The sequence below is a fragment of the Lynx rufus genome, unplaced genomic scaffold, assembly GCF_022079265.1.
Source record: "Lynx rufus isolate CCGP_SWC_20201006 ecotype Redwood Valley unplaced genomic scaffold, mLynRuf1.p SCAF_12, whole genome shotgun sequence".
In the NCBI taxonomy this organism is placed as follows: domain Eukaryota; kingdom Metazoa; phylum Chordata; class Mammalia; order Carnivora; family Felidae; genus Lynx; species Lynx rufus.
The window spans coordinates 65183443-65208047 of record NW_025814826.1 but is presented as its reverse complement, the minus strand read 5'-3'; the positions used below and the strand labels follow the sequence as shown (position 1 = coordinate 65208047).

Genomic DNA, 24605 nt, shown 5'->3' with positions numbered 1-24605 from the left:
AAAGCTTTTTGGGATTCCCGGGGCACCTGGGTGGCTCAGTCGGTTGAGCATCCGGCTTCAGCTCAGGTAATGATCTCATGGTTCATGAGTCCAAGCCCCACGTTGAGCCTGTCTGCCTGCCAGGACACCGCCTCTGCCCTTGCCCGGGGCTTCCCACTCCAGCACCTCCAGGCCAAGTGGTTGGGGGCAGGTGCCATTTGGATCCTCTCTCCCGAAGCTCTCCAGAGCTGCTCCCTGCTGGGCTGGCGATGGCAGAGGCGGTGTGTGAACAGCTCTGACTCCCAGAGCTGTCCCCAAACGAGAGTAATTCCAGGCCATGACGAGCCCCCAAGCTGGAGCACAGCCTCTGAGGAGGTGTTTCTGGGGGCTGTGCGCTGAGGGGGACGCGTGCCAGGGAGGCTTAGATGGAAGGCCAGTGGGCCCGGGGCTACTGACGGACACACTTGGCCTGTCTCATGTTGGAAAAAACATGGAGCCACCATCTAAAATATGTAGAGATTTCAGATTCAGTCCGGTTTCTGGGGCTCCTGTAGACTCTGGAGACTGGGTAGCAGGGACCCACGTCCTGCAGACCACTCGCCTGCCCAAGCCGGACCTCCCCTGCCCTGCCCCCCGCCTCCCTGCATGCACAGGCTGCGTCAGCACAGTCGGAGAGGGAGACTGCCAAGCCTGGGGCACTGTTGTTGCCCCCCCTGAGCTTAGAGCTTTCTTTCTGGTTCTGGGATTTAGGGTAGAAGATGTTGTGGTGGTAGGTGAACTGCCCCCAGCTGTGGTCAGGCTGGTCCCGGTCAGTCACAGCAAGTGAGCATTTGCCCGAGGGGCTGTTGCAGAGGACAGATTCTTTCCAAAATTCTTTGTTGTTCCCGTCATCAATTCCCTACCATTAGGGCCTTTGTCCTAGTCCCCTTTCCATGGCTCTGGGGTTTTGGTATCAGCCAGACTCCTGAAAGATTTTTCTAGTTGAATCGATGTCTCACAAGGTTGAGTCCTCTGTTTTCAAATCCCCAAAGGTGCAGAGCAGTTTAGGAAGCGTGCCTCTCTTTGTAGGTCTTGTTAACGTATTTTCACGTGGTTTGCTTCGCTGGGCAGTGTCGGCCTTGCAGCAGATGGAAGGGCCAGGGTGGCAACTGTGTAGGGCTGGCTTGATCACCCCTGCCCGTCTCCACCTGCTTGCCCGCAGTGTCACGTCCCCTATGCCAGCCCCTGGCCCTCCACCTTCACCCTGCCACTGGCCGTGGCTGCCCTCGCCCTTCCGTCCAGCTTTCCAGTGACAGTTTCCTTTCTTCTTCGAGGTGGCACTTGTTGGCCCTGCGGAAATGACATATGCTGGTCTCAGACCGTGAGGAAAACGGCTTTTCAAATTGCGCGTAATCCCGCCCCCTAGATGCCCTTACCCACCAGACCCACATCCACCGCGTGTCAACTTGATGCATACGGGGCCAGGATCGCGTTGTGTCCGCTCTTGTAAGCTGCCTTTTCCCCACAACGTAACGAGAGCTTTTCTTGTTCGTCTCGGTTTCACGGTATCCCGTAAACACGGTTTCTCTGCGCGGTGCCCCGCCGGGGATGCGGCTCGGGGCCACCTGACCCCCGCCCATCTTCTGCCTGCGGCCCCTCCACCCTGTCACCCGCTGACATGCGCGTGAATGCTGGGTGTCCCTCCACCTCCGGGTGCCGCCTCCAGTGACCCCTGCACCCCGCGGGGGCTCCCGCTCAGCTCTGTCGCCATTCCCGTCACTTCTCTGTAAGGTGGGCCGGCCCCCGCCGACCCTGGCTCCTGATTGTGGGGCTGCACCCCCTCCTCGTGTGTTTCTTCCACGTGCCCAGGGGCTCCTTACAGGGCTGCCCTGGGGGTGCAGTTTGTGACTGAATAAACGACTGCTTCCTCGAAAATCACCTGGGGAGGTGCTTTGGGTTTTCCATCTCTAGCGGGACTGGCGAGCCCGGCGGCATATATGCCAAATGTTGTTTGAGCCTGTGGCTCTCCTAGCCCGCCGCGTCCTGTCTCTCTGGGGCAGCGGTTGGGGATCCAGGACGGGCAGCATGTGGCCGGTGGGTGAGGCCAAAGCGAACCTCCTCTGCCGAGTGGCCCCGCCTCGCCTAGTGGTCCCACCGGCCCCGCAGCCCCTGGGCAGTGTGGTCCTCACAGCCCCACGCCAGCCACCCCGCCGTGGGGCGCGGCTCGGAAAGGTCATGTGTGCATCCTGCGCTGACATGGGCTCCGTCAGGTGAGACCGTGAGTGCCTGCCCTGTGCCCTGTGCCCTGGTTTCCTCATCCACGAGCGAGGCAGGGCCCGTGTGGAGGTGAAATGAGGGAACTGATCTGAAAGTACGTGAAATGATAATTCAGTAAGTCGTGGCAGAAATAGCGCTTTATTCACTCTCTTCCCGTGGGGACCCAGAGCTCATGCAGCCAGGTAGTTGAACTCAAAACAAATGTCAACTTTTTTTTTTTTTTTTTTTTAAACACAGAGTCTTGAAGAAACCTGTTTTAATGTGGGGTTCGGATCTGGGAGATGCTTTGTGCAAAAACGCCACATCGCATGCCTGTGTCCTGGTCTGGGGCTCTGGAGGGACCCCGACATCATCTTTGCTACCTGTGTGCTTTGGCTTTTAGAGTTTTCTTTATTTTATTTTGTATTTTGGGGGGGATTGTGTGCACACAGCAGGGGAGGGGTAAAGGGAGAGAGAGAGACAGAAGAAAAAGAGAGAGAGAGAGAGAGAGAGAGAGAGAATCCCAGGTAGGCCCCATGTTCAGCATGGAGCCCAGCGCGGGGCTGTATCTTGCGACTGTGAGATCACGACCTGAGCCGAAATGAAGAGTCGTGTGCTCACCGACTGAGCCAGCCGGGCTGCACCTGCTCGCCGTGTTTGCAGGTGCCTGGAGTGGAAACAGAAGGAATTTCCACGTCTGCATCTTGGGCCTGGTGGTCCTCACTGTGCTCAGCACTCAGGACATTTCTACCTTTCATTCTTGTAAGGACGCCATGGCATACGCGTTTTGTCTTATCTTGAGGACAGAGACACGGAGACCAGAGAGGAAGACACTGTCAGAGGCTTCAGGGCTCTCCAGTTGTCCTGCAGCCACGTGCGGTGGGCAGGACGAGTGTCTTTCGTCGTCGAGTCTAACGTGAAAAGCAGGTGTGACTAACGAAGCCTGTCCCTCCTTCCCTTTCAGCAGCTGTGCTTGCGGCACCACTGGGTCCCCCACTTGCGTCGTTATAGGATGGATGGTCTTGCGTGAAGACCTCCGTTGTCTCGAACAATGGCGTGTTCGCTGGCAGAACGCTCTGTCACGGTGTTGTTCTGCTGGGTCTTTACGGGACTCGCGGGAGGTGATTTGTGGGCAGGGGGCTGACGTCCTGCCAGGAAGGGACTGCCTGGAGTCACAGGTTTCCTGGTGGTGCCCGCGGGTCTCCGTCCCTCCTGTTTCCGTTGTGCCAAAGACTCCACGAAGGAGGGGGCACTCGATTCTCACCACGGCACGTGCACCGGTCGTCATCCCCGTTACCCAGTGGGGGAGAGCGAAACCTCAGAGCCGTCCACGGCCCAACCAGGGTCGCAGCAGCACTTGGCAGAGCCGGGGTTCCGAACCCCAGTGTGAGTGACCCCACGTCCTGTCCGGAGCGGCGCCCCGTCTGCGGGGACGCCCGCCGGAGGGCCCCTGGTGCTGTGCCCGGGGTGTCCGCTCGCCATGGCAGGGGCGGGTCTTTGAGCACGTGCTCAGCCCAGAGGCTCCGCCGTGGGACGAGAGTTGGGTTCCTGGAGCTGGAGGAGAAGGAAAGGGGAAGAAGCACTTAGCATTTCGGCAGCCGGTGACTTTGGTCGCTGACTGTGCCGCGGGTACCACGGAGACGGTAGCGTGATGCCAGCCGTGGTGCATGGTCCGAGAGGCTGGGAGAGCGACGTCCACAGAGCCCAGAGCTTGCTCGTCTAAAAATTGGCACCGCTGGGCACCACCACCAAGCACCCTGTTCGTGAGCCTGTATCTGGGGGCACTCGGGGGGCCTCGAAGTCAGGGACTCGGCCAATTCCCCTAAAACAGTGATGGTGCCGTGTCAGCGCACAGAACGTTGTGTGGGATGAATGAGAGCTGCGGCGTGGCTTCGTCCTTCTGGTCGAATTTGTCCTCGAACGTGAATTCTGCTGAGTAACTTCTCATGTTCGCTTCTGTAATTTGGTCTCAGCTGAGGATGGAGAAATTGCGGGCAGGAAGCTGTCGCATCAGACAGAGTTCTAAAATAGCAGCTGGTAACTACCAGCAGCTGCAAATTAGAGCAGATGATTCCTCGTCTTTACCTTAACCTTCGAGGCGTTATTACTGCCGTTTGCAGGTGAAGAAGTTAGGGTTCAGACAGGTTGTGTGATTCACTGGGCTCACACAGCAGGCGAGGCAGACGTGGGAGTCCTATCCTTGGTCCCTCCGAGCTGCTTTCTTGGGGGAAATTGATGTTGAAACAGGTGCCCGTGGAAAACCGATTGTGGGCTTAGATCACACGTCACGTATGTCTGACTCGACCCCGCAGCTCAGTACTCGTGGATCAGAAACCGAGACAGGGCCCAGCTGAGGGCGGGTATCAGGAAAATGAGCAAGCGTGTGTGGACGAGTCAGATCCGACCGCCGGCAGTCCTCAGAGGAAAGGCCCAGATGCAGGCGCAGAGGCCTGAGCCTCGGCGTGGCCAGGGAGCCGGCGGGAGGCCGTGTGGGGGTCTTGGGACTCTGGCCCTATTGTTCCGATGTGGCCTCTGTTGGCCCCGGGGTCCTGCTCTGGCCTGGCATCCGAGGGTTTGTAAGTAGTTGCTCTCCTTTATTCTAAATGGATTAACAGAAGTGAGGAATTCCTCCCCGCAGGAGATGTTAGCTCACTCATTGTATAGCTACCACATAGAGTATCGTTCAATATTTCTTAAATGTGGAAGAGATCTTGCTCATGGAGATATAGCTGTTTTAGGACAAGAGTCAGAGTGGTATAACCTGTGGCATGCGTTCGGGGAGATTATCCTGTGGCCGGGGAAGGGAAGGTGAGGTATGAGAACCACAATGCAAGGAACCAAGTAACAAAGTCCCCAGGTAGACAGGTAAAGGGCTGGGGGTCCGGTCGGGGGAAACATGGGTCTTGGCTGAGGAGTCACAGAGGCTTCTGGAAGAGGTGGCCACTGAGCTAGGCCTTGAAGTGCACACATGCTGTGGCAGGGAGGAGAGCGGGTTATGCTGTGCTCACGTGGCTCATCGCCGTCAGCGAGGTTGGCCGAAGCTCCAGAACCCTGCACCGCGTGCCCTTCCCGTTCTAGAAGTCAGGCCAGCCAGCCCGTAACCTGTACTCGCACAGGGAGGGGGACGGCCGAACCACACCGTGTTCCTCCAGGCTGCTGATCCCGAGCGGGTGTGTCCCCGGGCCCACGTCACGTGGCCGAGCCCGACCCTGACCCTATGAGGTGAGGACACACACCCCCTTCCCAGGAGGCCGCCCCTCCTGAAGGCTCAGACGCTGCCCACCCGGTTTCTGTGTCCGGACGCGGGCGGTCAGTGCCACCAAGCTGGGGACCTCTCACTCCGGAGTCACCGCCGACCTCAGCCGTACCTCTGGACTCACCTCGCCTGTTATCCTGAACCCGGCTGCCACTCCTAGGTGCTCCCGTAATGCTTGACAAATTCTCTGCGAACAAGGGAAAATTTGAAGCATAAATCACCCAGGGAGTAGCATTTTCTAATTTGGCTGTGTGGCACAACAGCTCTGGGTGGTTTTCATTCTTTATTTTCAGCAGCGCTCCTGTGACAGGCCACCGTCGTCTGCCGTCGAGCGATAAATCACAGTCACGTTGCCAGGCTGAAACAGGCTTGGTCTCCTCACGCGTTGAGGTTTCCCTCCCTCCCCTGCCACGCGGCACTTGTGATCCTAAATGACCCTGTGATGGGACATGACAGTCAGAGCCTCTGTCTTACCCCCACGGGCCGACACGTGACCGTGACGGAGGTCTGTGCCGGGAGGGCCCGGCCCACGCGGACCAGCAGCGCACGGGCAAGCGGAGGCTCGGGCCTTGAGTGGAGGCTCGGGATTGTTGCACCTGTGCCCCCTTCAGCTCTAAGACTCCCAACGCCACCGACTAGGTTGCAGGGGGGCGGCTGTCGGAGCCGCGTGTTGGAGGCCCTGGAAGAGCCTTCCTCCTCCTCTCTGGGATTCCCCCGGTTAGACCTCGCGTTGGGAAGCTGCCGCCATCTGTATTTGCCTCAGCGCTAAGCTGCCCGATCGCCCGTTTCCTCCTTCGTGAGCCGGGGTGTTGGCCCCTGGCTCCCGAGGTGGTTGTGAGGGTTGGAGGCGTGGGGTACCTGGCGGTCTCGTGCTGTCAGGTTGCTCATGCTCGGCTCAGATGGCCGTGACCTCACGCTCATAATGGTGGAGATGGGGTCGGGGTGGCCGACGGGCTCCTGCCCTCACCCTGCAGGAGCAACCCGGGAGGTGGCAGCTGGAGAGGCGGGGCCTCGGGCTTGCTTCTCGTGCAGGACAGCAGTGCCGGGAAGGGAGGCGGTGCCGGTGCCCCAGGGCCGATTCTAGCCCTGTGCTTGGCCTGCCCACGCCTCAGTTTCTGCATCTGTGAAAGGGGGCGCTGCAGGGTCGTGAAGAGTCGCTGACCTAATGCATGTGTCTGTGTGTGGTGAACGCTCACGAGGTCCCTGTTGTGATGTCACCTTCGTGGTGACGCCACCACGTGGCCTCCTTCCCTCCACCTTCCTCTTCTGAGCCTCTCCCGGGAAACTCTGGGCTCCCAAGGGGCCGCCGGTCACTCCGATGGCTGGAAAATGAAATGTCTTTGCGTCAATTTCCTCTTCCGTGGGGCCAGATTTGGAATGCCTCTTACTGTATTTGACAGGCCTGGAGAGATTGAAATTGTCTTTGAATGTTAATCTTGTCACTATTACCTTTTTGTCCTTTTAACGTCTTAGCTGGAAAGAAGGAGGCTACAAATAGCCGGAGTCTGTTTCCTTAAAGACCTGAGTAGTGATCGCTCTCTTGAATGCACAACAGAAGCTCAATTCAGAGCTTCGGTCAGTCATCAAGTCCCTTGTTTTCCCGTGTGGTCCGAGCCATCTGTCCACCTAAGCACGTGGCTGAGGTTTGCCCGAGAGAATAGTTCAGGGTGCAGTCCAGCTGTTCTCACGTTCTGTGTCAACCGAGGGCCAGCTGTGCTTGGCCAACACCTGTTCTGTGCCAGCCGTGATGCCGAATGTTTTCTTCACGTCCCCTGTACGTAACAGAGGTTTAGAGAAACATCCAGGGACAGCCTCCGTCAGTGACTTCCACGGCCTTCTGTGCACACCGAGTGCTGCTCCCAGGGCCGAGACCCCCTCACCCGTGGGGTCGCTGTCGCCCCCATTTGGCAGTGTGTCCAGGGAGATTGTGGTATGTGAGGCTGGGCTGGAAGTGAGGCTGGAAAGGCAGCACGAGGGGATCCCAGAGGTCCCTCCTGGGGTCAGCCTGTTCTCAGACCCCGAAGCGAACTCCACCTGGCCCTGCTGGGGCCCGCACGTCAGGCCACGGCTCCGTGGCCCGGGATTGCAGGACACACGCAGGAGCACGGTCTCAGAGGAGGTAGGGCTATCATGCTACGGAGCCGCTGGAAACTGAGCAGGGGGAGAGGGGAGCAGGCACAGCCTGGAGGGGCAGCTGCCTGGGGGTGGACAGCGCCCAGCGGCTTCCTCGTGTTTCCAAATCTGGGGCCAGCAGTGTTTGAAAATCGCCGTGTCATGAAGTTATTTAAAATTTTTTTTTAACGTTTATTTTTGAGATAGAGACAGAGCATGAATGGGGGAGGGTCAGAGAGAGAGGGAGACACAGAATCCGAAACAGGCTCTAGGCTCTGAGCTGTCAGCACAGAGCCTGACGCGGGCTCGAACTCACGGACCACAAGATCACGACCTGAGCTGAAGTCAGATGCTCAACCGACTGAGCCACCCAGGCACCCCTCATGAAGTTATTTAAAGGCACCTGTCTTAACTAAAATTTGTCAGGCTTTATGCTGGTGGCTCTGAGTTTTAAGAACATTCATTTGTTGTTGACGTAACCTGTGTTGTGCTGTGAACAGCCTCAGAGACTTCACTGTCCGGGATGCGACAGACACAGTCCCACCTGTGTGACTTTTGTTAGGGAAAGCAGCAAAAAGGCCTCTAACAGCTCAAGGTTAGGGGATTGCTCATGAATTACTGTATTTTGTAAGAGAATCGCTTTAAGTTTTAGACGAATAGAACTAAAGATAATCAGCCTTCATTAAGCCCTTGCTTCTCACAGATTTGCTGCAAAATACAGTTGTCCTCAGGGTATTACAGGGTATTACAGAGTCTGTCACAGCCCCGCCCCGCTCACCCTCTGTCCTTCGAGGTGTGGAAGCACGCGGTCCTTACGTTAGGAATCGCAGGACGTATGGCACAGGAGACGGTGCGTTCCTCCTCCGGGAGCCCGCTGTTTGCGAGAGCTGTGCAGGATCCCAGCAAAAGTGCGGGTGAAAACCACATAAGCCCCCTGAACAGGCCGAATACAGGATTTGGGGGTCCGAGGAGGGATCGGGTCCTTGCTCGCTAACGGTAACTAGCGGTGGCTGCCGGAAGGAGGGAAGAGTGCCGCAGGGATGTGGAGGTGTGAGGGTGGCAGTCCGGGTGCACAAGAGGCTGAGTGACCGCCACCACCATGGCCCGGACGCGCTTCCTGGCCAGTGGCTCACTAAGCACAGCACCCTGCGGGGAGGTGGGTTCCCTGGCTGTTTCCACCTTACAAGGGAATCGACTTGAGGGAAGGCAGTCACCTGCCAGGCCAGGGTTCAAGCCCAGGTGTCGTCTTTCAGGTGGCTAAGAGCCCACGTCATGGAGGCCGGTGGTTTTGGGCTGAGACATTCGCACCGTCTTCTGGCACCACATCGTAGAGGGAGAATGCACGTCTTTAAAGCATGCGGTTTGGTCCCTTTAAGGCCTTAAGCGCCAGGAGACCCCAGCGCCCCGCATGCCTGCAGTTCTGGGCTGCGTCCTTGTACTGTGTCCCAGCGCCCCTCTCTCCTTTACTGCCCACCAGTACTTCACCACAAGGACATGCCACTATTATTTGTTCGCCTGTTGGGCATTGGGGCTGTTTCTCCTTTTGACTTTTATAGATCGGCTGCTCTGGCCATTTGCGTGCAAGTCTTTGAGAGACTCCTGTTTTCATTTCACTAGCTCTTAGGACAGGTCTGTGTATAACCGTCCAGGAATCCGGGAGCCCCGCTCATCGGGGCCAGTCCGGGGTGCGGCCGGGCTTTCTTGCACTTGTCAGGCAGGCAGGTGCACGTCCCCGGTCTGGACACGCGCTCACGTGGAAAGCTCCTTCCAGGTGGCTTCTTGGTGGCTTCTCGGTGGCTTCTTGTGCTTGGCTGCCCCTTTACACCCTTTCTGCGAAGTGTCTGTTTCAGTCTTTCGCCCATTTTTGGTGAGGCTGTTTGTTGACGTTCTCGGTATTGAGTTGTGAGCGTTCTTTATTGTCTGGGTACGAGTCTCCTGTTTGCTTCAGGTGCTGTTTGAAGGTTCTCAAGTTTTAAATTCTTATGAAGTCCAGTTTACAATACTTTCTTTTGTGCTTCGTCTTCAAGTTCACTTAATTTTCTGTCATTTCCGTTCCATGGAACTCATTCTGTCAGGTGTTTCAAAATTTTTATTATATTTTTAAGGTACAAAATTTCTTTTTGCCTCCTTAAAAACTATTTTCTATTTCTTTACTGTAAATCCTTATTTTTTTTGTTCCTTCCACGTGTGTTTTCTTTTATCCTAGGGAGCATGTATAATAGCTGCCTAAAAGCCTTTGACGGTCACAGCACTTGGATCAGCTTGAGGTTGGCATCGTGGGTGCTTGAGAATTGGTCACGTTTTCCTAGGTTTTTTGCATAGCATTTATTTTAAGTTGTATTGGGACATTGCGAATGTCATTTTTTGTGCACTATAACTCTGCATGTTACTTTTTATAAGGTTCTGGAGAACACGGATGGCCTGTTTGGGCAGGCAGCCTGTCTGGTGAGGCTCCAGTGACAAATCCTGCTCCCCATCCTTGGGTGGAGGTCAGGATCTTAGCTCCCCAGCTCAGTTCCCCAAGCCTCTGCTTCCTTCGTTTGGGTCTGTCCACTTGTGACCTGGAAATCTTTAATAACCAAGTGTGGACCGTACGGCATCTGCTAGTCTCTGTGGCGCTCAAACTTCCCTGTGGCCAATTTCAGGCTGCCAGCGCGACACCACGGAATGCAGTGTTGAGAAGAGATGCCTACAGTTGGCTCCCATGGCCTGGCGTGAGGTGGCCTCAGCATGCCCGCGGTCCGTGCCAGCCCGTGCCACTCGGGGTCAGGCCGCGGCACGTGCGTGCGGCTCCGGTCCCGTGTCCGCCCTCCACGTCCTGGCCGTGCCGAATGGGGTCCATCCTGTGTGCACGCAACTCGGAGGTGAATCTCAAATGTATGTGTGCGTGTTGAGGGCTCAAATCCCAGACCCGATCTCTGAGCCTTTGCTGTGTTGGGTTGGGGGACCCCCTTCCCTGGCTCTGTCCTCTCTTGGATTCCCTCCACACATACACATGTCCTGTCACACCTAAGTACCCCTTTACCTGGTGTTTCTGGCCAGAGAGACAGTGTTTCTATCAGAATTACAGCCATCCGGGCACCCCAGGCCACGCCATGGGCAAAGTGAGAGGATGGTGTCGGGGGCTAGTCCTGTGTGACTTTGCTCTGCTTGTGTCCCCCCACCTCCCAGAGCTCAGGGGCTGTTTTTGTATCCGCCTGAACTTTGCTTTGCGGTCAGTGGGGGTAGGAAGGGGCTGTGCCAGGTGTCTCTAGGCTGAGGAGGACTCGGCGTGGCTTTAGTCCCTCTGCTCTTCCCTATGGGGTCACACAGGACCAAGCCGACCCCTCGTTTTCATTAAGATCTTCCAGGTTATCCGAGGCACGTTGCAGTGATTCATTCAGCAAACACTTGTTGAACATTCAAGTTCCAGGTCTGTGAAAGATGAGTAAGACCTAGTTTCCTCACTCCGTAGAATTCCCGGTCCAGGGGATGGAGATGGGTGAAGCAGGCATGTCAGGAAACCACCGTGTTGACACAGTGGGCACAAACCCCCCGTTAGTGTTCAGTGTAGCAAGGACGCGGCTCTCATGGGGTGGGGGTGGGGAACAGGGCGGAGCAGGCTGGACAAAGTGTGTCCCTGAGCAATGAGCCAAGGCCCAGCCCCATGAGCGTGCTGAAGGTCCGCGGGCAGGAGGCGGTCCCGTGGGGCAGGCGCGTGTGTGCAGGTGAGTCACGACAGGTGAGGCCTGAAGGCGCGTGGGCCCAGGCGGCGGCAGCCTTTGGACGCCTTCCTGCAGAGCTTTTATTTCCTGTGCCCTCGGGGTTCTCTTCTCCCTGTGGCGGGATTAAGTGCCAGCGTGGATGTTGTGGATGCCGGGAAGTGATGCCAGCTACCACCGCCGCTTGGGTGTATACTCAGTGCTCAGCGCGTGGCTCGTGGCTTTTTAAACTGTCACTACTACACTCTGGGGTTGGCATCATTGTCTTTATTTTTAACAGCAAGAAAATGCTTTAAAAGGCCAAATGATGTGCTCAGGATGACACATTGTTGAGACAGAGCTGAAATGCAGACCCGGATTTCCTGTCTCCGCAGCCCCGAGAGCCCCGCTCTCCCTGCGCTGAGCTCAGGCTTCGGATGGGAGGACCCTGGCGGGTCCCTCTCCCCGAGCTTGGCGCACACCTTCCAAGCGCATGCCAGGGAAATCTGTTTCCTGTTCCTGTTTGTTTTCCTCGTTTAATTTAGGAAATAAGAGCTTTAACTCAGAATCAATGAAATGTGTAATTAGATGTAATAGCGCTTTTTTTTTTTTAACTAATGGCAACTGATTTAGTATGATTGAGGCATTTTGTTAACAAAATGGGGGCATTTCATGGCCTTAAATCAATCTGCTCTGTACTGAGTGGTTCTGTCTGGGGCGGGGGGGGTGGACAATGCTTCAGCCACACAAAAAGCTTTCGGGGTGCCTCTTGGTTGAGCCAACATTTTCTTGAGCACTCACGTGCCAGCACGGTGCCTTGCACTAGGAAGGTGAGGACAGGTTAGGTCTCTACTTGTCGTGTGGGGAGAAATGCGTGTTCAGTGCTAATTTCATCAGTAGACACTTTGCAGAGAAACTACTAGAAGCACAGAGGGTGAGAAAGGAGGTGGTTCGATAGAAGGTGACTCAGCCAGGTGAGGGTGGGCCGGGTAAGCCGACTGCTGTGTGAGCGTGAGCGTGGTGGGACGTGGAGGTGTGGGGACAGTGGCACCTTAGTGGTGACAGCAGGAGGCAGCTGGAAGGAAGCCTGTGCAGCTCTGCGGCGTCTCGACTTGGAAGTGCTGGGGGGGGGAAGTCACTCTGAGCCGTTTTGCAGGGGGAGGCTGGCACGGACCATCCCCAACCTCATAATTATTTGACCCAGCTCCTTCCACTTTGCGATGGTGCAGGAGCGATGCGTATGTGGTACGGCGTGGTGACAGTGGCCATAGCTCCCCGTCAGTCGGAGATCACGAGGGCCCACAGCCAACACCGAAAACCATTCTGTGCCCACACAGCCATCCTGTCACTTTGTGTACAGTCTTCATTACATCACAAGGGACAGTCAACACTCAGTTATGAAACAGGCTTTGTGTTAGATGGTTTTGCCCACCCATAGCCTCGTGTGTGTGTGTGTGTGTGTGTGTGTGTGTGTGTGTGTGTGTGTGTGTGTGTGTGTTGTGAGCAGGTTTCAGGAGGGCGTGGCTCAGCTGTGGTGGGTTTGTTCACTGCTGTCCTGGAGCCAGCTCTGGTGCAGTACTATGGAGGACTAGGTCAGAAAGGCTGTTCCTGGAAGCAGGATCAGTTCAGGCCCCCGCTTCTTGTTTTCCTTCCCCCTTGAGTTCGGGACCCAGGATCTATCCCAGAATCACCGCCCCACCTGCCCCGCCAGTGCTGGCCTCGGTCTGGCCTCTCCAGCCCACCCTCTGTTAATGTAGCGCTGTGGCCAGCTGGACCCCTCACACCAGGCCTCACCGGGGCTCTGGTGGTGCCATCTGCTGTTAGACCTTCTGGGGCCGCGTGCTGCACCCGGGACCGTGGCACCCTCCTAACGCTGTTTTGAGGCATCCGGGCCCTGCCGTGTCCCGGCTACTGCCTGGCCCCTGCGGCTCCCCGAGCTCGCGCTGCTAGTTCAGGCTGGGCTCGGCCACCCGTCCTGCGCCCAGCATCCCGCTGATGTCTGCTCACAGACGGAGCGGGGCCTGGCCCAGAGGAGGGCCACGTACATGTTAGGGGTTCCTCTTTTAGAAAGTTGTTTCCTCCCTGGCACTCTTGCCTCTTTGAAAGAGTTTTGGCCTTCGGGAAATGTATTCTAATTTTTATTTCCTCCAGGAATCTCCTTTAATTCTGTGTCTGTGTTCTATAAATAGTCTGTATTTATGCTGTTTGCTGGCCACACAAATGCTATTTTGTACACAGATGATAATTAGGCAATTTGTCAGTCCCTTTGAGAATTCCATACCTTGGGAACTTCATTTTTCTTAGGGCAACGCTCTCTTGGGTCTGGGCCACCGCACCGGCCTCCACACTGGCCTTGTCACCAGTTACCCCGCCAATCCAGCCTTCCATCTGGCTTCTTCTGTCAGCACAGGGATGACTGATCCCTGCCTTCTGCTAAACCTCCTTGACCCCGTCTGTCTGAAGAAAGCTCTGGAAACTCTAGGAAACCACAGGGCAGGACCACGGTCCTCCGAGGCCGGCCTCCACTTGTCCGCACCCCCAGGAAAGTGCGAGCCCTTCAGAACCAGGGCGGCTGGTACACACTGTGATCCGTGTCCTGGGGACAGCGTACCGGGGGCTTGGGAGAGGAGGGCAGGGCCGGCAGTTAGAATGACACCCCAGGGCAGGAGCCCTGGACTAGGGTGTGGGGAAGGAGGCAGGGGCTGCCTCGCCTGGAATCCCAGGCCTGGAGGGCAGAGGGGAGTGGGGAGTGCAGCCCCGAGGGAGGTGACATGCAGGAGGCCCAGGAGGAGTGTAGGCTTGGGCACGTCGTGTGTCTGGTTTGGGGCGGATCGATCTGAGGTGCCGGTGGGAAGGTGGAGGTGCAGTAATGATAGCGATAAAAGAACTAGAACTTCTAAAAGGCTTTCTTTTTTTTTTTTTTAATTTTTTTTTTACATTAATTTATTTTTGAGAGACAGAGACAGCATGAGTCAGTGGGGGGGTGGGGGCAGAGAGAGAGGGAGACACAGAATTAGCAGCAGGCTCCGGGCTCCGAGCTGTCAGCGCAGAGCCCGACGCAGGGCTCGAACCCACAAACTGTGAGATCATGACCTGAGCCGAAGTCGGACGCTTAACCGACTGAGTCACCCAGGCGCCCCTAGGCTTTCTTATTATTAAGCACACACTGTGCTAGTTAGTCCACAGATCACCTGCTTGTAGACAGGTAGTGTGCTCGTTGTACAGGAGACACGCTTGAGGCTCGATGTCCAGGATACTCCTGGGGCACGACGTGACTGTTGCAAGAGGAGTGCCGCCTTCTGGCGAGAGAACTGAGTCCGCAGAGGTGACTCACACATGTCAGGGCTCGGCCCTGGGGACCGGTCGGCGTCTGCCAGGCCACCTGTGACCCTTTCTGGGCAGCACTGTGATGTGGGGAGACTCGGCTCCCCTGGGCCCCGGGCGCTTCTGCTCCTCTGACCCCTGAGACTTGGTGTGCCGATCCCGCCACATGCTGCTCGGCGGTCCTAGTCCCAGCTTCCTCTCCTGTAGGGTCCAGACTACCCTGTGATGACACTTATCACCCGGGCGGTGGAGACATTGCGAGAGCCTCGTGGTACACCCGGCCTGTGAGGAAGTCCTTGGGCAGGGGACCACTCCACAGGTGCGGGTGTAGTCAGGCGCCCCTGACCCCTGCCGAGACTGTCCCCGTGGCTCACAGGGAACCCCCATCCCCAGGGTAGGTGACTGCAGGCACGTGGCCTGTGGAAGGTAGGGGAATCCGTATGCTAACATGGAAAGATTTCTGCCCACAAGGGCTGATAACGACGTGGTAATTTCTACAGGCTCAGCTCCCTTTAACAGGAACGTGTTTCTACAAGGGAATTTTTATTTCCGCGGAGGATAATTGAAACACTGGTGTCCTTGAACACGTCCAGTATATTTTCATTTACCTTTGGAATTGGCAGTGTACGGGATCCTTGTGCCGCGTTCTGATCGGTTTCCCTGTCTGATCGATCTGTAGCTGCTCTTTGAAAGCTACTTTAGGGTTATTTAACTCCGTTGGTCCTTTTGCGTCTTGACGAGGGAAACCACCACGGTCCGTCTTGAATCCAGATGTCAAAAATACTTCTGTGTATTGCTCGTGCATTCTCTCTATGGCAGCGTACTAGGGGAAAAAAACCTGCCAGAGGTGTTTTCTTCCTGTCTCTTTCTCTTCATTTCTCTGGGCCTGGGGTCCTGGCGGTGAGTGTTTGCCCCTACTCACTGGGGGGGTTTGGGACCGCTCAGTTGTGTGGTCCTTCATGATGCACTTAGCAAGGTCGCCTTCTCGCTTTGGAGACTTGCCCCCCCCACCCCCACCCCACCGGGCTCTGGCTTCTGGGAAACGGGTGTCCCAGGTGTTGCCTGGACCGGAGGGAGGACCTGGTGCCTCGCCGTGCCGTGTGCTCACCCTTGCTGGCCCCGTGCACACCCGCACGCCTCCTTTTACTGGGCGCTGTTTTCTGTGCCAAGGAAGGTACTTACGGGTCCTGAAATCAATGTTCACCTACAGACGTGCAAGCTAAGGGGTTGTGCCTCCACACACACGTTGGCCGAGGTAGAAGCAGGCGCTCCTTGTGTCCCACGCTTCAGACCTGGCTTCTCTGCAGCGGGGCCACAGTCTCCGGACACTGGAAGCAGCGTTCGTTTCGTCCTTCTCCCTCCGATACAGAAGAAAGTGTGTAAAGTTTATAAAAGAAGTGTCTGCAAGTGCAGGGTGTTCCTGGAGCTGCACCTGTCCCCTCACCGGGGGTCCCAGAGCAAGTTTGGCGCGTGGACACGCGGTCCTGCCCCGGGTGGGGTAGGCATGGACGCTGGCGATCCCCGGGCACCTCGGAGGCTCGGAAAGCAGAGGGGACAGGCAGGGACGCCTCTCAGGGAGGCCGTTTCGGCCAGGGCTGCAAGGGTGGGTGGAGTCAGTTCCCTGGAGGTGGGGCGGCGTGAGCACCAGCAGCTAGGGTCCCAAGGCTGCGGACCCCAGTAGAATCCGGCTGTTTTTAGTAACACCTGATGACTGTGTGGGGCTGTTTCCCTCTTGTGAGCTCAGTTCACCCCTCTGTAAAAGTGGGTGAGTATAGAATGAGACACTATGACTGCAGGAGCTTCCTCGGTGTCACGGAGGGGGGGGGTGTCTTCACTGGCCCCTGTCTCTCGTGGAACCAGCTGGACTCTGATTAAGGTACCGGGGTGTTCAGACCAGACAGTCACTCTCCTGAGAAGTTGTCTCGGCGGTGAGAGGCCACTGTCACCTGACAGCCACTCTAATCCCCACCCTGGGCCTGCCCCGAGCTCATAAAATCCACACTGAAGAGGTAGGTGTGTTCGAAACCCCTTCAGTTTACAACGAGGAACTTGAGATTCAGACAAACTGAATACCTCAGAGACCCAGACTTTACCAGTGAAAGAGACTGGGCATCTATCTGTGTGATGCAGGCTTCTGCTCGGCTTGCCCTGGCCTCGTGATCTTCCAGCCTGTGCACGGAGCAGACGGGGTGGGGGGCAGAGCACTGGACCTCGGACCCCTGACCCGCAGCCCCAGGCTTGTTCATAAGCCGCACCGACCCATAGTCCAGCCCCTCGGGCCCTGTAGCTGCACTAACCACAGCGGCCGCAGGTGCACAGCTGTTGACAGTGGACAGTGTTCATTGCTGAGCACCCGCCAGGTGTGCTCCCAGAGTTCAGGAGAGCGGGCATGCCCGTCTGGACTCATCCAGTCACTGCCCGCTTCGGGCTCCAGGATCTTCAGGCCTGGTGAGGAATTCCTCACCTCCGTTTGCCATCTCTGTGCCCTCAGGCAAGTTGTTTTTGCCGCATACAGATTTAATCCGTCTCTGGGCTGCTGTGAACATGGAGATGATGGCGGTGGGGCACACTGATGGCACCCAGGTGGCCTGTGGTTGGCGCAGTCCCTGGTGATGCTCTGATTGGATTGTGCTGGGCTTTGGTGTTTGGAATCCAGTGTATCTTTTCTCTTCAATTAAAAATAATGGCTTTTCTCTATTATAATTGATCTATGAGGCCTAAGAAGAAAATTATCTTCTTTGGGTGTGATCCAGATGTCGATGTCCATGCCATTTTCTTGCCTGCTTGGAGCCCCTCCTCAGGATGGATGGCGCCTCAAGGTTGACTGCTTCCTTTCACTTGGGTTGTGCTTCATTATAAAACAGAATAGGCCGGGAGAGCCGAGCAGACGCCCATGTGACGCGGCACATAAATTTAGAATACCAGTCTTATAACTATCAATTATCTCCCAATGAAAGTTCAATTTAATTACATGTGGATAGTCCTTCTAAATCCAACTCCCTGATTTGTATTTAAATGTCATCATTATGACTTCCCTGGTGAGGTTATCAGCTGTTCAAAGACTGAATCATATGATATTTTAAAAACCACCGCTTTTATATAGACTCTTCAAAAATCACAGCACCTTTTTCCAGTGCCAACTCTTGACTATTATTGTCACATTTGGCCATAAAATTAAGCATGAAAATTGGCATTCAGTAGTCATATTAATTTTATTTAACTCCGACTCATCGAAGATGAACAGGATGGAGTAGCGGTAGGGACTGACGGGGAGGCTGGGGAGCGCTCCCAGGATATTGCATGTAGACTCACAACCGCATCTGAAACGAGAGTGTCCGCGGTTCCACGGGCAGCTGAGGTTATCTCCGAGGCTCCGCAGTGCCGTGGGCTCCTGGTCCCTGACGAGGGATTAACCACCATGACAGCAGGTGCTATTTATAGCGCGCTGCTTGTGTGCTGGGCACTGGGCTGACCATGCTGTGTCTACTGTCTCACTTAAGCCACACAAAACCGTGCAAGGTGGGGTTCAGCCCCAGCCTTAGCTGCGGTGTTCTGCACACCCCGAGGGACTGTGGGGGTGATAGCAGTCTCCCAGGAGGAAATGTGCAGCGAGGGTTTGTGCGGTTGGGCAAACCTTGTGGAGAGCTGGCCCTTGAGCACGGATTTAGAAGATCTGAAGGAGTCCTGTCCTGATAGGTGTGTGTGGGGCCTGGGCCTCTCCCCCATCTGGGATTCAAGTCTGGTCCTTTCATCTAATCCAGAGGGACCCTGACAAAGTGCCACACATGTTTACACACAGGATCAGACTTCTCGACAGCATGACCAGCAAGCCAGTGGGCATATTCCCCACTTCAGAAAATGAGGTTGGGTTTCGAGAAGTTACAGGGTACGTGGAAGATAGACAACTGAGAAAGCCCTCGCGTGGAGCTGGCGGCCGAGCCCTGGAGGTTGCCTCCTCGGCCAGCAAGTGGCCGGGCTCTTCCACTCTCTGCCGTTCACCAGGGACCGGTCTCGCCCTGGCGTCCCTCACAGATGCCCTCCCGCTTCTGAGACCACACTGGACAGAGAGCCCAGAGAACAGATTCTTGCCCCAAGTCAGCCACTGACTGTAGGTCATGCCCCTTGCGCTCAGTGTCGTGCTGCTACTTGATTAAAAATAGAGACCCTGCCATTTGTGACAGTGTAGATGGACCTAGAGGGCGTGATGCTAAATGAAATAAGCCAGAGCGGGAAAAACACCATATGATTTCACTTCCATGTGGAAACTAAACACACACAGACACGAGCAAACAAGAAAACAGACACAGACTCGTAGATACAGAGAACAAACTGGTGGTTTCCGAGGGGAGGCGGGCGGGTGACAGGCAAAAAAATAAGTCAAGGGGATGAAACGTACAGCATGGGGAGTGTAGTTACTAATACCATAGTGCGCTTACTGTCAGCAACATTCAGGTGGCGCATAAGCATTGAATCACTGTGTTGTACACCCGGAGCTAATACGTGCCAATTATACTTTGAAATGAAAAAAAAAATTAAAATAAGTAGAAACCAACAACGGACAGGAGAGGCATCCTGGTGAAAAGGTGTGTGAAGGACGATTTCCGTGCTGGCGTGAGTCCCCCGTGAAGACCGTGCGGCTACGTGCCGAGCCCCTGCAGCTGCCCCAACGGCAGGTGCGCCCCCACACCCTGTGGGTCCTGGGCCCACCTGTTCTCCTTTCCTTCTCTTTGTCATTACTGAAGATAGTGTTTTCCGGTTTTGCTGTGATTTGCCAGAGGGTCAGCTGTGTTTGGGATTATTTTTTGGACGCTTGTTTGTGGGGGATTGCACCAATACTCTCCCATCCGTGTTGCTTCACCCCCAAGAAGAGGTTTCACAGGGCCATGAGCTTATACCCAACTGAGGAGGGCTGTGCCCGGGAAGTTGTCCTTGGCAGGGCGGTGGGGATGCCATGGCTTCCGTGTCTGCTGAGGGTTTTGTTGCTTCCTGGTTATGAGGAGCGCTTGCTAACTGAGAAGAGGGATGTGCATCGTCCAGGGCGTGAGGCTGATCCTTCCCTGGGCTGATGGAGGCTGCCACCAGGCCTGGGTGAGAAGGTGTGAACCCTCTCAGCCCTCCCTCCGGGTCAGGTACTGCCGACCGCATCTCTGGTTGGGTTGGAGTGGGCATCCAGCTCTGAGCCCAGGGCTCTGTCCTCTGCCTGCTCCCACCTCCCTTGTCGTTGTCATCGCCGGGAGCACTGTCGTCCCCAGTCCGCGTGGCTTTCTGACAGAAGCAACAGCCTCAAACCATGATGGCTGAAGCCAGTGAGACGGCTGGACTCAGAGCCAGGACCCCTCCTGGGGCTCTCAGGCAGCCCTCCCCGCCCACCCCCCCCACCCCCCCACCCCCCCCACCCCCCCACCCCCCCCACTGCCGCCTGGTGCTGTCCCTGGTGCTGCACGTAATACAGCAGCTTCCCACAGCGGGAGAGGTCACTCATCAAGACTGGGCTCTAGGAAAACAGGTTGTCACACGCTACCCTCTCCTTCCTGGAGGTGAGGATAGAGGGGGAGGTGGTGATGTGTGGGGACTGTGCTCTGAGACCATGTAGCGATGTCCAGGCCAGCCATGCTGCCTGTGGTTTGGGGAAATAATCCTTGGCCTCCGGCCTTGGCATTCTGGCTCCAGGGCTTGGAGCTGGGTGACCCTGGTGCGGTACTCAGTTTCTTGGTACCTCAGCATTAGCACCTGTGGGAAAGGAGGGGTGCCGCCTTCGGGATGCTCACAGCTCTGTCACAGGTGGCGGGGCAGTGGCGGTTCACGTGGCAGCAGGCTTCACGGTCACTAGGTCTGTGTCCCGTTCCGGCTCTGCACACGGCGTGAGCAAACCATCATTTCCTTTGAGGTGCTCTGCCTGAGCAAGAGGGAGCCAAATGGAGCGAAAAACAAAACCGTGGTGCTGAGTCTGAGTGACAGGCTCTGTGGTGTGGGGCTGCAGCCCGTGCCCAGCGCCTCATCAGAGCTGTGAGAAAGCAAACCGCGCCCGTCCTTACACTTGCTGTAATAAATAAGATGAAGGTACGTGCAGGATACTTAGCACAGGGCTTGGCACGTAGTGTCCGTTACATTTCATTTTCTTCCCCCTTCCGTGTTGTGGGCCCCGTGGCTATGATTTCATCAAGGCTGGGGGCGGGGGCGGGGGGGGCGGAATGTAGTGTGATGCTTACTTCATCGAGATTGTTCAGAAAAGCCCTTCAAGTGATCACATAAATACAATCCCGGTGGCCACAGCGTCTGGGGTGTCTCTGGCCCCGGGGATCTGGCATTCTAGGTGCGCTGTCTCCTTCTGTGTTCAACAGGAATAGCCTGGTATCCAGAATGTTTCCAAACCCCTTTCAAAGGTGAAAGTTATTAGTTCCTTTTGGGTTATCAGGCGATGAACTGAAATTGGCGTTTTTAGTGAAATTTAGGAATATTCTGACCTTTAGCTTAAGGAGAGCCCTTGTTTGGTTCATTCTCCCTTCGAGGTGGGGGCTGGAAAGAGCCTATACCGAGTGAGACATTAGAGGCACTCATGCTGGACATGTAGACACCTCGCAAGGGAAGAAATGTATGTACATAAAATGGCTAATAAGCTTCTCAAAAAGCGTTCTCTTTCAGGAGCGATTCAGACCTGCAAATTAAAACATCAGTGAGGTAGCATTTCGCCCCTTCCTAGCAAAGGTGGAAAATCGATCATGGCCAATATTGGCAGGGGCGCAGGGAGAGGGGCACCAGCCTCGCTGCCTGGGGCGCGTGCCCCAGTGAACGCCTTTCTGAGAAGGAACTGGGCGCCCACCTGCCAGCCTTGACCTTTTCCACCCTCTCGATTCGGTCTCTGCTTCTAGATGTGGACCTCAACCCACAGCATAAATGTAGACAGGAAATTGAAGCACAAAGATGTTTAGGATTTTTTTCAATAGTAACTTTTTGAAAAATGGAAAGTATGAGTCTGAAAATAGCGGAATTGTTAAGTAAGCGATGACAGGGTTGGGTGACAAGACATTCTGCAGACTAATTTTTAATGATGTGAACGTGTTCACAGTATCTTGAAAGAGTAAAACAAGATATAAAATGCATGTATATATGTGTGTGTTCGTATAAAATGAGACGTGTGATAACATACACCTGTAGTAGTTTGAACTGCATTAAAATACAAATACTTAGAAAAAAGACTCTAGAATTAAAGTATTACAATTAGGGTTTGAGGATGAGTCCTTGTTTCTTTATTGTGCTTTTTGCTGTTTTCCCGCTTTTTCTGGGCTTGAAAAGAGTTTTACGGGCTGAAAAGAGAGTCAGTGTGACTCTGGAACGAAGTTCTTGCTATGGGATGCCGTGTTCTCTGTGTGCACAGGAGTCTCTCATTCTTTGGGGGTCTCCAAGCCTCAGACATCTCCTGACCAAAGGCCATCCATTTGCTGACACCCCAGTAGTTTTCGCTAAGCTGTTAAGGTTCTTGGGGTTGAATCTTAGGTGTGTACACCCCGAACAGAGTAGCAACTCTTGTCTCTTGGTTGTGCCACGGAATAGCCCCGAGGGTCGCTTAGATCATACTGGGTTTGGCTGAATGTTTGGGCCACAGCAGAGTCTGGGATAACACACTCACTTTTATCCTTTGAGTGACTCTGTCAACTTTCGGTTGAGCCAGAACGTCGGGGGCCTCACATAAAGAAAACCCCTTCCTCCCCTTCTCCTTCCATCTATCCACGTAACACGCCTTTACTGAGCACCTCCTGTATGCCTGATTCTGTGCTAAGAGGCAGGGTTGCAAGCATCAGTGAGACACAGCTTCTGCCGGCATGAAGGTCACGGTCGGGAGCTGAGGCAGCCTGCAAGCAGCCGATTAGAGCGCCCACACCTGTGTGCTATGTGGCGTCTACGTGTCAGGTGCTGTAGGGTCTGGGGGTGTAGCAGAAGGGCACAGGTGCAGAGGTCAGGCAGGAGGTGAACGCCGGCCCAGGCTGTCTGGGAACGTGCTTAGTTCACGTGTTCGTTTATGCGGGGAATTGTTGGCCGAGTTGCTGTGGCGTGCCAGGCATTATCCAGGCCTGGGAGACTGTGGGAGCAAGACCACACAGACCTCCGTCCTCAGGGAGCTAAATTCCAGTAGAGCTGTTGGACAGCAAAGCCCACACATTCGTGTCTACGGCTCGTGGGAAAGGCTATGGCAGAATGGATGCTGCCATGGAGGGGAGGCCATGGGGGGAGAAAGGAGGAGGATGCCGTAGGGGAGGTGCCCACAACACCTTCCTTAAGCTCAGACCTCGAGAGTGTGGGGCTCCAGCCACACGTGGGGCAGGAGAAGAAGCACTAAGGCTAAGGCAGAAAGAAAGAGCCTGGTGTGTTCTAGAAACTTCCAGAAGGTGGAGAGGGCTGGACACAGCAGGCAGGGAGGCTTTGTGGAGGATGTGACCGTTGAGCAGAAACCCGAAGGGGTGGGTGTCACAAGACAAGGTCCTGGGTGCAGGGGCCAGAAGGGGATGGGCGGGGTGTAGCTGGCCAGGCCTGGTGTGTGTGAGCAAGTCCTGTGGCTGAAGGTGAAATGGGAATTGATGGGCAGGGCTCTGATGAGGAGGCTTTTGGGGCCCCCAGGGCTAAATAATTGCTAGTCCTCTCTGATTTTCTACATGGGGTCCCGTCTGCTTTGTCCTGTTCCAGAAATTACATTTCCTTCGGGGTATGTGAGTCTTCTCTGAGGTTGGGCTCTCTGACTGTGTCTTCAGCTCTAAACTGCGTGTTGAACCAGCTCTGAAGCCACTGCTACCCTGGGAGTCTATTATTTCATTTTCTTGGAATGAATCCATTATGAATTACTAACGATAATGATTCATTATACCGTCTCACGCTGGCATGTGCTGATTCTCCAACAGCCAGCAGAAGATACTGCCCTGCTGATTAATCCTCTGCTTTTTCCCTCCTTCTCTTAGAATGGCCATTCAAGTGGACAAGTTCAGCTTCGAGAGTTTCCCAGAATCCCCTGGGGAGAAGGGACAGCTTGCAAATCCAAAGCAGCTGGAGGAGGAGAGGCAGGAGGCCCGCGGCTTGGAGATCGACAGCAAGCTGGACGTCCACTGGAGAATCATATCCTTTTCACGGTGGCCGCCCTGGCACCGGGCACACCCTGCTTGGGGGCTCTGCCCTCTGGGAAGGACCCCCGAGGGGCTTCACCGTGGAGCTGTAGACAAAGGGTGTGTCAAGGAGACACGGACCAAGGCTGTCCTTTCTTAGCCTCTTCCCACTCCCAGGGCCCCACCAACGAGGTATCAGATCAGGGTGAGGAAAGGCCACTTCCCTGGAACGTCTCAAATCACATGTTTCTTGCCAGTGTTGATGTTTGTGTTAGTGACATGTTCTCATGCCTACCTGTCAATGCTGGGCTCCAGGCTTCACAGACTGTCCACTCCTCCCGGTCAGTTGTCTGGGAGACTGAAATCGCATTGCACGGCTTACGAGGCATGAGAACCCTGAGGGGTTTCACAGGGGCAGTGCTGCACGAGAGCGCCTAGGGCAGTCCCCGGCCCTGCTGCAAACTCGGGACGTGCCTGGCTCACAGCAGGTGCTCCGTTCCACGAGCGAGCACGTGAGAGGATCCCAGGCGCACTTGTGTGAGTGTTCGACCGTCTTCCAGAGCACCTGCTTTGGGCTGGGTATTCAGCGAGACGCTTAGGCTGAGACGGCGAGAGAGGCCTCAGTGTTTCTTCATGGCCCTGCGGGGTGTGGCTCGCCAACTGGGGACGACATGCACTTGAGGCACAGGGCAGAGCATCACACCGCGTCTGTGAGGTTCAGGGGTGGAAGCTGTGGACATGGGGCCCTTGGAGAAGGCTTGACACAAGGGGAGACGTTAGAGTGGCTTTTGTAGGGCGAGTAGAAGTTTCTTCGAGGGGTGAGGGTAGGGGATGGCCCAGCGGTCCCAGTGTGTAGGAGGATGGGTCACTCAGAGTGTTGCCCAGGAAGAGGCGATTCCGAGGTGGTTGTCTTAGTTGTCTGACTCACAT

The 24605-nt window shown here is 55.5% G+C and overlaps 1 protein-coding gene across 2 annotated transcripts in view; it reads left to right on the top strand.

Annotated features, from left to right (window-relative positions):
* The window catches only part of TRAPPC9 (trafficking protein particle complex subunit 9), a 575309-nt gene that overhangs the window by 412817 nt on the left and 137887 nt on the right, over positions 1 to 24605 (top strand). For both annotated transcript variants that reach the window (XM_047074228.1, XM_047074227.1), the window contains one exon: positions 23535 to 23688. In XM_047074228.1, the coding sequence (XP_046930184.1) occupies positions 23535 to 23688 (154 nt within the window). The remainder of the gene's footprint in view (positions 1 to 23534; positions 23689 to 24605) is intronic.